At 36.2% G+C, this 13,005-nt stretch overlaps 1 protein-coding gene and 1 pseudogene across 1 annotated transcript; both read left to right on the forward strand.

Annotated features, from left to right (window-relative positions):
• The first annotated feature begins 1,116 nt into the window (after positions 1-1,116).
• LOC114722911 (ABC transporter B family member 9-like) lies at positions 1,117-7,074 on the forward strand. The gene is made up of 12 exons (XM_028909032.1): positions 1,117-1,338; positions 1,628-1,682; positions 2,379-2,554; positions 2,687-2,908; positions 2,999-3,237; positions 3,645-4,170; positions 4,277-4,550; positions 4,677-5,334; positions 5,415-5,643; positions 5,727-5,993; positions 6,072-6,335; positions 6,430-7,074. The coding sequence occupies exons 1-12, from the start codon at positions 1,117-1,119 to the stop codon at positions 7,072-7,074; spliced, it is 3,777 nt and encodes a 1,258-aa protein (XP_028764865.1).
• A 992-nt stretch (positions 7,075-8,066) lies between these two features.
• Positions 8,067-10,246, forward strand: LOC114722889 (uncharacterized; annotated as a pseudogene).
• The last annotated feature ends 2,759 nt before the right edge of the window (positions 10,247-13,005 follow it).

Here is a 13,005-nt window from a genome sequence, read left to right on the forward strand (position 1 = left end):
TTGATGAAATCTTACATATACCTAACTAATGAATGTATAGATTTTTTCTACATATTCAAGCATTAAATATATATATTTATGTATTTTAAAATTAAAAGACATTAAAAAGACAGATTGGGGATAAAAAAAAGTTAAGGAGTATGGTTTGTTGTTGAGTCGAGGGGAAGGAATTGAAAAATAAGTTTGATATTTCCCCCTCTTTATTGCCTCGTGTCAGTATTTCTGGTAAATAATTGATAAAATCAATGTACCTAACTGATTCTTCTCATCATTTTAACGCATACTCCCTTCTATTCTAAACGTAACAAAAGGCTAGCTTATTCAAGAAATTATATTTTAATCTTAAATATAGAATTTCATTTCATTTTATATACTACATCTTTCTTTCATGTAACACAATTAATTTTTATTTTTGTGCATTAAATTTTAATACTCACTAATTGGTAAGATTATTATTGAAGAAGCGTCATAAATATTCTTTCTGGTTTTTAATACAGGAGCTAGGTGAGAGGTTGGAGAAAATGCTAACTATATAAATTTTAATCTATTTTATTCCCATATTTATTATTTTTTTAGAACTAATTTACTTAACTTATAAATTGATATATAATTTAATGTTTGTACAAAAATATTTATTTTAAAGAAATTGGACCATGATTTGTTTAGCTTAGATGGCATTTAAGATCAGGAGTATTGATTGTTCTACCAAACAAACAAAAAGCATATAGAAGGACTTTAGTTATTTTTCTTGTTACATTCAGAAGAATTTTAGTTTTAAATATACATATTTAAAGAAAAAATAATCGATCTCTAGTATGTACCCAAATCAGATTGAGTTCGTAACAAAACCAAACTAGAAGGTTCTGTGCCATTCATCCCTTCTCTTCGCCACTGTTCTCTCATTTTACTGTTATCTTCTTTTTCCTACGTGACATGCATCATGCTCCGTTTCTTCTCTTCCCAATCACTGTTGCGTAACATGTCTCCCTAAGCTTAGCGAAATTCTTGTTTTCTTTTTCGTTGTTCGTTTCGCAAAAGTCGGTGGCTAAAAGCGGAAAAAGAAAGAGAAGTTTATTAACACAGAAAGTTTTGAATTAGTGGCCGAACGCAGCAGCCATGCCGGAAGGATCAACAACAGATTCATCGGGCAAGCAGAAGGTTCCCTTTCACAAGCTCTTTACCTTCGCGGACCGTCGCGACGTGATCTTGATGACCATCGGTACGATCTGTGCGGTGGCCAATGGGTTATCACAGCCTCTCATGACACTGATTTTTGGGAAGCTCATCAACACTTTTGGTTCGACTGATCAATCACGCATTGTGCATGAAGTTTCTAAGGTACATATGCATTCTACTAGATTGCTGTAATCAACATTGCTTTTCTATTTCTGGATTAATTTAACCCTCCCAGATAAGCACGTAGCTTCTAAGGTTTATGATGAAAAGCCAGTTTTACTTTGCTCCGTCACTTTTAGAGGGGAAAGGTTTTCTGTTACTAGACTCAAAGACTCAGAGTCTTTTGTTTTCTTTAATGATATGATTTCCCTTCTTGCATAATTACTACCATCTGGATTACAGATATTTTATGTGAAAAGAAAACTAACTGATGTCTGTTACTTTAGAACAGGTTGCATTACTTTTCGTATACCTGGCTATTGGTTCTGGCGTTGCTTCATGTCTCCGTAAGATTCCTCGTTCTTTTATTTCTGATGCGTTGATATTTCGCTAGTTGTTGCAAGTCATGGAAATTTGTTTATCTCATAAACGAAAGCATGCTGAGGACGATACGTAGGCATTGTTTAGCTTTCCACTTTGGGAATGAACAAGTGGCAGTCACTTTATAAACAAAATGCGTTTTGTTGAAATTACTCCCTCATCTTCAATTATATATTTACAAAGGTGAAATGATATACTACCTCCGTTCTTTAATATAAGAGCTCGTTTGACTTTTATTTTGGTCCTAAATATAAGATCTCAATTCACTTTGTCTCTCATATTTATTTATTTATTCCCAAAGTAATTCTTATAACAATGGTAGTTCTAGCCAATATACTTAATTAGCAAGGATTATTTAGGAAGGACAACACATATTTATTATAAATAACTAATTTAACTAGTTTTCTTAATATACTTAAATTAGTTAATTGGCTTTTATAGTAAGTATAGGAGGTTGTAATATATTTTGAGTAAGATGGATAAAAAGTCAATCCTAATGCAAAGATGGGAAGTAAACACCGCCTACATTTCCATTATTCCGTCTTATTCATATAATTTGTGCACAAATACATGAATAAATGTCTCCTCTTAATTAAAGTCAGTGCCACTTTTATAAAGATAACTACGGCATTCTGAGAGTCATTTTGTTACATGTGCCTCAGAGGTAGCTAGTTGGATGGTGACAGGAGAAAGACAAGCCGCAAGGATCCGTGGATTGTACTTGAAAACAATATTAAGACAGGACATTGCCTTCTTCGACACTGAAACAACCACAGGGGAGGTCATTGGTAGGATGTCTGGTGATACCATTCTCATTCAAGATGCCATGGGAGAAAAGGTAAACCTAGCTCCTTTCTTTTCTTGTATGGAAAACACCATAATCCGTATCATTCCTTTCTCTAGATCGATTTTAAAATATGGATTAGTGGTTTGATTCAAATAAAACTCATAAAAAGGTAATTTACAACAGGTTGGGAAGTTTATGCAACTTGCTTCTACTTTTGTTGGTGGTTTTGTGGTTGCCTTTACAAGAGGATGGCTACTTGCTCTGGTTTTGCTTTCATGTGTTCCATTTGTTGTCATTGCTGGTGGGATCGCGTCAATGTTTGTGGCAAAAATGTCAAGTCGTGGACAACTTGCTTATGCAGAAGCAGGAAATGTGGTTGAACAAACTGTTGGAGCCATTAGAACAGTAAGCCAGAGAAAAGAAAAAAAAACTCGTTGAACTGTCTGAGATGTTTGAAAATGTTTTGGTGCTTGATTTGTTCGCGAAATTGAACAGGTTGCGTCTTTCACTGGGGAGAAGAAAGCAGTAGAAAAGTATAATAGCAAGTTGAAAGTTGCCTATAAAACAGTGGTTCAACAAGGGATGGCCACTGGACTAGGATTTGGAGTTGTTCTGTTCATAATCTTCAGCACCTATGGACTTGCAATGTGGTACGGAGCCAAACTGGTCCGTGAGAGGGGGTACAATGGAGGAGCTGTCATCACTATAATTATCGCGCTTATGACGGGTGGAATGTGAGACCATCTTTTGATTAATTTTAATCTTCTTTTGCATGGCCCTTCGGGTTGAAATACCCAAGCCGCTGAAGACTCCCCCCCCCCCCCAATAACTCGCACTCATTATAGTCATCGAGGGTTTAAATTCACAACATCACGTTTAAGAAAAATTTAAGAGAGGAGCTTAGTGCCATTGGGATATAAGGTCTTGACAGGCCATAAAAAGCTTGATATATGGTAAATTTTTTATTATATAAACAAAATTTGAATGAAATTATTTAGGTGCTCACCACAGGCTCTTCCTAAATCTGAATGAAGTTTACAGTAAATATTCAGTATGCTTTATGTATTGTACTCGTCAATCTTCTGTCATGCGACACAACCTTGGGTACATTTCTTACATCTCTGATATCTTGTTGAACTAGGGCATTGGGACAGACATCGCCAAGTCTTAATGCATTTGCAGCAGGTCAAGCTGCTGCATACAAGATGTTTGAGACTATTAAAAGAACACCCAAAATTGATGCTTATGACACTAATGGGGTTGTCTTGGAGGACATCAAGGGAGATATTGAACTTAAAGATGTTTACTTCAGATACCCTGCAAGGCCAGACGTACAGGTTTTTGCTGGATTCTCACTGTATATTCCAAGCGGCACGACTACTGCTTTAGTGGGTCAAAGTGGAAGCGGAAAGTCAACTGTAGTTAGTTTGTTAGAAAGATTCTATGACCCTGATGCTGGTGAAGTACTTATAGACGGTGTTAATTTGAGGGACTTTAAACTTCGATGGATAAGAGAAAAGATTGGGCTTGTTAGTCAGGAGCCGATGTTATTTACAGGCACCATCAAAGAAAATATAGCATATGGTAAGGATAATGCAACCGACGGGGAAATAATTACAGCAACAAAGCTTGCCAATGCTGCAAAATTTATTGACAAAATGCCAATGGTATATCAAATTCTCTAGTTTTATCTTTTAATGATAAATGCACAATCTTGGAATCTAGGAGCATAATCGTACTAATTAGTTGATATTTGTTTCATTCTGTTTGCAGGGCCTTGATACCATGGTAGGGGAGCATGGAACTCAACTTTCTGGGGGACAAAAGCAACGGATTGCCATTGCAAGGGCAATTTTGAAGAACCCTAAAATCCTTCTCCTTGATGAAGCAACAAGCGCACTAGATGCTGAGTCTGAACGCATTGTTCAAGATGCATTGGTAAATGTCATGTTAAACAGGACCACCGTGGTTGTCGCTCATCGTTTGACAACTATTAGAAATGCTGACGCCATAGCAGTGGTGTATCAAGGGAAAATAGTGGAAAAAGGTTATATTACCAATTCTTATGCATTTCGTTTGCATATGAATATAACACCGCTACTAATTTCATTGTTAAAATACTTGAACTCATAAATAACTATATGTCCACTTGTCTTTTTTCTTTTATTTGCAGGATCTCATGATGAGTTAATCCAGAATCCTGATGGTGCTTATTCTCAGCTTGTTCGTCTCCAAGAAGGCGCTGATGAAGCTGAAAGTGGAGAAAAATCTGAAACAGATAAGGCCACTACCGGTTATATAGACAAAAACATGTCTTCCTTTGAGAACCAAAAATCATCGCTGAGATCAATTAGCAGAGGGTCGTCAGGAAGGCTATCTTCTCACTCACTCAATCTTGCTATTTCTAATGGAACTAACATTTACCCTTCTGGAGAAGGAGGTGATGATCTTGGAAAAACCAAACCTGCTAATCTCGAGCGGCAAGAGGTTTCCATTATGCGTTTGGCCTATCTGAACAAACCTGAGACTCCCGTGTTATTGCTTGGATCTGTTGCTGCCGCAATACATGGCCTAGTTTTTCCTATATTTGGCCTCTTACTTTCATCAGCTATTAGAATGTTATATAAAACACCAGAGCAAATGAGGAAAGAATCCAAGTTTTGGGCGATTCTTTATGTGGTTTTGGGTTTGGTTTCTTTGGTTACTCTGCCATTACAAAATTACTTCTTTGGAGTTGCTGGTGGAAAATTAATAGAACGAATTCGTTCCTTGACATTTGAGAAGGTCGTGCACCAAGAAATCAGTTGGTTTGATGATCCTGCAAATTCAAGGTAAATTAACAACAAATTAAAGGAATTACTATGCCTTAATTTCTATCATTCATTAAATTCAAATGTGTGTCATCTTCTAGTGGCGCAGTTGGTGCAAGGTTATCTACAGATGCTTCAACAGTGAGAAGTCTTGTTGGTGACACCTTGGCCCTCATTGTGCAGAACATAGCAACAATAACAACAGGCCTCCTAATAGCATTTATAGCTAATTGGAGGCTATCGTTAGTGATTCTTGCTGTGTCACCTTTGATTCTCTTGCAAGGAGTATTTCAAATGAGGTTTCTGAAAGGGTTTAGTGCAGATGCTAAGGTTAGCCTTCTTACTTCCTATGTTGCCAATCAAATCTTAAGTATTTTATTTCGGAAATTTATTATTTTATTTTTCTGTTGTAGCTGATGTATGAAGAGGCCAGTCAGGTGGCAAATGATGCAGTTGGTAGCATTAGAACTGTTGCATCATTCTGTGCTGAGCCAAAGGTCATGGAAATGTATAGGAACAAATGTGAAGGGCCAGAAAAACAAGGCATTCGACTAGGTCTTGTTAGTGGTGCTGGTTATGGCTTCTCTTTCTTTGCTTTATACTGCGCAAATGCTCTGTGTTTCTACGTAGGATCCATCTTTGTAAAGCAAGGATTAGCAAATTTTGGACAGGTTTTCAAGGTACATCACTTATGGACTGTCTGTAAATATATATTTTCTGCTGCTTTTGGTATGATTCTTACAGTAGGTTACTTGTAGGTTTTCTTTGCTTTAACAATTACAGCAATTGGGGTTTCCCAGACCAGTGCCTTGGCACCAGACACCAATAAAGCCAAGGACTCCACAGCTTCAATATTTGAAATTCTGGACAGTAAACCCAACATTGACCCTAGTAGAGGCGAGGGCATGACATTAGGTTCTGTAAACGGTGATATTGAATTCAGAAATGTCAGCTTCAAATACCCTACAAGGCCTGATGTTCAGATTTTCAGAGATTTGATCCTAACCATACCTTCTGGCAAGGTATTCAACACGACTCTTAAGCTTTCAGATGAATAAATCACTTTCTTGATAAGCCTACAATGATTTAATTGCATTATTAATGCCTTTTTCCTAGACTGTTGCTTTGGTTGGAGAAAGCGGCAGTGGAAAATCTACAGTTATAAGTCTCCTACAGAGATTTTACGACCCTGATTCTGGACTCGTACTGTTAGATGGAATCGAAATCAAGAAGTTGAGGTTAAGCTGGTTGAGGCAGCAAATGGGTTTGGTCAGTCAAGAGCCAATTCTTTTCAATGAAACCATCCGTGAAAACATAGCTTATGGCAAAATAGGAGGAGCTAATGAAGAAGAGATAGTTGCAGCTGCTAAAGCAGCCAATGCATACGAGTTCATAAGCTCACTTCCAAGTGGTTTTGACACTTTAGTTGGGGAAAGAGGCACACAATTGTCAGGAGGCCAAAAGCAGAGGATTGCCATTGCAAGAGCCATATTGAAAAACCCAAAAATCCTATTGCTTGATGAGGCAACCAGTGCATTAGATGCGGAATCAGAGCGAGTGGTTCAAGAAGCTTTAGACAATGTCATGGTGAACAGAACCACTGTGGTGGTAGCCCATCGTCTCTCAACAATTAAAGGCGCTGATGTTATAGCAGTAGTGAAGAATGGAGTGATTGCTGAGAGGGGAAGTCATGAGGCCTTGATGAAGATTGAAGATGGGGTTTATGCTTCGTTGGTAGCTCTCCATATGAGTGCATCATAAGAGGAAAACGAAAGTCTAAATTGGTTGCCTGGTATACATTACGTTAGGTTTGAAAGATAATAAAGGATGGTGAGTGCTGTTAAATAATGGCAGGAAAGACTTAATACCCGTTCTTTATTTTTCGTTCCTTTTTGCTAAGCAAGTCATTAGGTTTTCTCTTTTATTTTTTAAAGAACTTTTGTAGTTCGTGAAAGTTGCAAGTGAATTTTCATGCGAGAAAGTACCATTGAATATTGACATGCCAAGAATATTCACACAGAGGAGCAATGTGGAGTTTAAAATGAAATGACTGTGCAGGGACATGCTACTGAAATTAAATTAGTTTATATGTTCTCAAATCGAAAATGCTTTTGCACCTTGGGAACTACTCTGGACGTCCCCGTCCATATGGCCCAATTATATTCTCCACTCGAAATTCTAGAAAAAACTATTGCCAAATATAGAATTTCGCGAGAAAAAGAGTAAAATATAATTATTTTAATTATTCTGGGCCTAAATATTTCTGATTGGCTTGACAAAGACTAATTGGACCTTCAAAAGTTTGAACTCACTGAATAATTGGGTTGGACACTTGGACCCATCAAAATTTTATGCCGAACACTAATATTAATACAAGTGTTAATGTGTTAACACAAAAAAGTAAATATTTCTAAACTGTAATCAGCTAATTATTTAGGATGAAATTTATCTATAGAAACTGAAATGTAAAATAAATTGAAGAGATTTCCTTCTATTTTTGTCTGAAGAATGAATTGAGAAATATTTCATACAATTTCTTTTTTTAGAAAACGAATTTGTCTCTTCCTTGTGGTGGTGCGGATAAAATAAAAACTAGGAAGTGGGAACCACATAAATCATGACAAGAATCCTGAGTTGGCGCGTTACAGCCCTCTCACTTTCTTCTTCTGCTACACCATAGCTTCTGGAAAATCAATAAACAATTAATCAAAACCAGAAAACACAAAAAAATAAAAAACAAACAAACTAACAAACAAACAAATATTCCCTCCGCCATTGCCTTCATCTCCTTCCTATCATCATTCTTTCCCATTCGGCCATTCCCCCTCTGGCGAGTATATTATGAAAGTATGAAACTTTAACGCAAACCCACTACGTCCTCTTCTCGCTCCATTTATTACTTCTCCAACGAGCGCGACGATGATAGGAATTGCATTCACTCATTGATACACTGGTGTGGCTCTTGCAATTCTCAGAAAGCATCTTTATGTGGATCCATGTCCTTTTGAAATATTAGCACAAAAATTCTCATTCTTAATCTTATTTTCTCCGACACGAAAAGTGAGAGAGATACTCAGGGTTCCAAGTATTGAGACGGAAGGGAAACACCCCACGATCTGCGGTGTCTCATTTTTCAGCTACAAACCCCAATCATGCCATCAGCTTCAAAGAGAAGAAAAGCTGCCAGGAAAAAGAAGGTAAAGGAGGCTAATATCAACCCCTCAAGTGACGGCCAACAAGGTACTTTACCCTCCATCCGATGTAGTGTTAGCCTTTATCAATGCATGCACAACTGGCAAGCAATCATGCATTCATGCTTTTCAATTATTGATTATTTGTGTTTTTTGCCTTTTTTTTAACTCGCCTGTTTGGTTAATTAGGTATTTGTGTATCTGTCATTTCTTCTGTTTTGCCATGTATATGCCCTGTTTACCACTTTAGCATTTACCCTTTAGCTAGCAGACACATATACCCTTGAACTTAATGATTGATTGTATTTTGGCAAATTGGTGTGCTAAGTATCTGTTAACGTGGCTGTTTTTCTTCATATTGGCCTGTTTGATTCGATTAAAATGTCAGGAAGTGATGATTTGAAGTCCCAAGATGAGCGAAGCGATGCTGGTGAGGTTAGTGATTTTGAGAGCGTTGGGTTGATTAAAACACAGGAGGATATACTGTCGTTAAAATCGACAGGGAGTTGAAATCTGAGGAGAGTTATGGTAGCAAACATGATAACATTGAGTACGCTGAGTCTGCTGGAGAATCAAATCACAGGAAGAAAATGCCAATGCTACTTCAAACCCCCGGGTCCCCATCTGAGAAGGACTCGGATTTTAAATCCTGTAATTCAATACTAGAGGCAACAACATCTGAGTATTTGGGTAAATCCTCTGAACCTGCACCAGCCCAAATGACTTTGATTACCGAAAATAGAACATACAAGGAGACCAATAAATCAGTTCAGGCAGAGAGTTTTGGGTCTGAGGAGAAAAGCGGTGATACTGAAAGTTCCGTGCTAGAGAAGGCAGCACTTGCTAAAGTAGGAGCAGCAGATCTTGTTATAAAAAGAAGTGATGATAAAGTATGTTCCTTCTCTGATGAGAATGCTCGAGTATCAAGTTTGGTGGAACCTAAACAGAAGGAATATGATAGTAAGTTACCAAATTGTTCATCATATGGTAGTCTTATCCCTGAATCTACTAATGCTATAGAACACACCAAAGATTCTGAGATTCCAGAATGTGCTGAAGATCAGGTATTACATTCGTGATTGCAATTTTAATTTGACCCTTGCAAATATTTTAAGGCAAGTTATACTCATACCTGTTTTTCTTTAATAAACTGATATGCAGCCCTTAGTAGCGTCCGGTCCCCCAGTGCAAAAGACCTCCTGGTTGAATTGCTGTGGTTTGTTTGAAGCGCTGGGCTCCAGCAGATAAAATCAGGTTGGAAGTCATCTTATAACTTAATTTTGAGCTTTTGTTGAACTCTCTGGTTGCCTTAAAAAAATCAGGTTGTTTATGTTTTGTGACCGCTTTAGGCTTTTAGAGAGAGGTTTGACTGATTTTATTAAACTCTAATTATTCCTAATTTGATTGTTAAAGTCATCTTACGTGGAATCTCTTATTTTGACTTTCCTGTATGTTGCTTTGTGGATGTAGCTGTTTGCTGTTGGATCAATAAATCTCACGGCGGCAGAAGCAGCTCGATAGTGTGAACATTAACTGTGCATTATGTAATAGTCTTAAATGAATAATTCATTTATTTCTTTGTTTCCATTCTCTATTTACTCCTTTCTTTTGACTTCTGAGCTTGTCTTTGTGATGCTTTCTGTAGTTCCCTTGTATAAATTAAAGAATGTGGACCTGATTCTCAATGCATACCTCTAATCTCTAATGATTTGGAAAATGAAGAATGTAACTTGTGAGATAAACCTGTCAAGATGTTAATGTCTACAATGAGAACAACTACGTCGTAAGTTTTTTCAGAATGTGTTGGTAAGATTGGATTCTTTTAATGAAATCTCAAATATATTGTAACATCAGAAGATTAGTTGATGTTTAATGCAGTTCTTTTAACTGAATGAGTTGCATGTATTACCCAGAAAAACAGGATTGATTTTGGAATGAATTGGTTCTGTCATTCTTCTTTCCATGCCCTTCGTGAAGTCATTTGCTTTCATCTCATGGATTGCATTTCTGTGAAATGAAACTGATGCCTGGAGTTTGGCATTCCTTTATGATTGTTTCTAATTGCTGAATGAAGATACCTATGGGTGTTGATCTCCGCTAGGCACGCCCATTACTTGATGTCCTTGTATATTTTTTTCCCTGTTTTTCTTTTTTTGATTTAACTCATCACAAAAGAAGCGGACGTTAGTTATTGAGTTTTCAGTCTCTCTCCATCCATTTAAAAGTCCAGGGCTAGCAGAGGATGATTACTTTTCAGCTTTCCCAGATAAATTAAACTGTTCAGCGTCTTTCTTACTTTTGAAACGGTTTTTTCGGCAAACGGGGGCCAGAGAGAAGTAGGTTGTGATATAAAATAATGGAAGACCAGTTTAGATCGTATCATTGTCACATTAGGGGAACCCCCCCCCCCCCAAAAAAAAAAAAGAAGCTTAGGTAGAGAGGCAGGGAGTAAGTATAGGTTACAATTCAGTTGAGAGAGCCTGTCAACTCTTTTTGGGTCTAGAACAAGCTCTTAACGATAGTATAAATAGCATACAGCAGTCTTTCTTATTACTTGAAATTGAGTTTTTTGCAATTTCCCCTTCTGCTCGCAGAAGAGACAGGTTCATGAGGATTTGGAGCAATTTTCGATCTTGACGGAAGACCCCCTGAAAAAATGAAAAGAGCTAATAAAGCATATAATATATACACTGAGTGGTTGAGTGGCAAATTTTTTGGCAGCAGTCAACTATATATATACTGAACTGAACTATTTTTGTTCATTTTCATGAAATTGCCTCGTTTTTTTTCAATTCCCCCAACTTCTTCATAATATTGAGCTGGTTCATCCGAGGATTTGGTTGAGGAGTTTTCATCAGAGTACATTTATCTTGAGTCGAAACAAAAATTTTTTTTTACATATTTATTTATATACTATAAATTACGATTGAAAGGTTTCAATAGCTAATTCTTGAAAGATCTGATTTCATATGGGTCTCATTTCCAGAAAAATATTCTTTACATAGATCCAATTTATAAATATGACTGAATTTAAAGTAAAATAATTATTAATAAACATATAAAGTAGAAACGCAAAAGAAAAAATTGCCCTATGTCGTTTTCATCATCAATTCAATCCATAAATTCGTCCAACTAATCCATTGAATTTATTTTCCCTCTGAGCTACGCTAATAGAGCTGCACAGAGAGGCTCAAGGGAGATAGGGTGCTTTTATCTCCAACACCCATCACCTCGTAAGTATCTAGATAATAGACGTAGACGGTTGGTTCTTATTAATTAATATTTTGATGATACTTATCTTACTAAATTTAAATAAAATTTACAAAAATAAGTAAATAAATAAATACTACCTCCAGTTATAAGACATTATTTATAGATTAGAAACGGGGTTTTATAATTAAGACTAGAGGTAGTAGTAGTAGACAAATATTTGGAAACAAAATCAATTTTAAAATAAATTGACTTAATTTAAATTTTGTACGTTCGTACCATAAAAATTTAAATTTTGTACATTCTTAACATAAAACCTAATTAACTAATACGAAAATATTAAGAAAACTAAATAGATTATTTAATCATTACATATGGTACATTATCTTTGAAATACTTATATTAAGAGCAATATTAAGTACAGGAGGTAGTATTTTACATGACTGTGGATGGTGCAGGATAATGTAAAGACTAAAAGAGTAGGACTATTTACAGACATTCCTCAAAACCCATTTGAAATAACTGATAAATAGCTTTTCAATTATAATTTATAGAATATGAAGTAAATATGTTAAAAAAAATTTATTTTAATTTTCATCAAACATACTTATAAATAATTCCAAAACGGGGATCAATCTTGTAGGTTGGACAGCTTCGTCATCTCTCTCTCATATCTTAGTGTGCCCTAACCAGATGTTTTGTTATATATTTGCTTTCATTTCCCCAAAAAAAATAAAAAATAAAACTGACAGTAGACCCGGGGTTTGATTGACTGCTAGGCTCCCGTTGAGCATTCAACTAACCCCATTTTTACTAATTTTAATTTGTATCTTTCGCCACGTGTGGGTCCCCACGTTTTCTTTGCTTTTTTCTTGAGTTTAGACAATTATATATTTTTTATTAGATATTATCAAGTTAAATTCCCAAACATTAGAGAAGCGGGCTTATTAATTAGATATTATCAAGTTGAAGTGGGCCCCACCTGGTGTTGATTGACTTATAAACCGTTTTTGAAATAAATATATATAAAAGAAGTTTTGATTTGCTTAGAATTAAACTAAACGCATACAAAATGATGTTAGATATTATCCCTCTCACAAATAGCCCTCTGTGTGTGTGTGTGTGATTTGTCTTTTATGCATGTATGTGATTTTGTGAGTTTGCTACGCCAGCCCAAGTGATGTCCCGCCAGGCTCTTCACAATTATGAATTGGATGTGTTGCAATCGTCATCATCCTGCATGCAATGCTGCTATTATGTTATTTTTGTAGGGGGAAAGGTCTTCACGGAC

This window comes from Neltuma alba, unplaced genomic scaffold, assembly GCF_004799145.2.
Source record: "Neltuma alba isolate B1F8T4 unplaced genomic scaffold, ASM479914v2 tig00012116_pilon, whole genome shotgun sequence".
Classification (NCBI taxonomy): Eukaryota; Viridiplantae; Streptophyta; class Magnoliopsida; order Fabales; family Fabaceae; genus Neltuma; species Neltuma alba.

Bases quoted from the DNA above. Each gene is read 5' to 3' on its own strand.
- LOC114722911 (XM_028909032.1), top strand. From the start codon at position 1,117: ATGCCGGAAGGATCAACAACAGATTCATCGGGCAAGCAGAAGGTTCCC. The intron at 1,339-1,627 runs GTACATATGCAT...ACTTTAGAACAG, and splicing joins TTGTGCATGAAGTTTCTAAG to GTTGCATTACTTTTCGTATA. The intron at 1,683-2,378 runs GTAAGATTCCTC...CATGTGCCTCAG, and splicing joins TGGCGTTGCTTCATGTCTCC to AGGTAGCTAGTTGGATGGTG.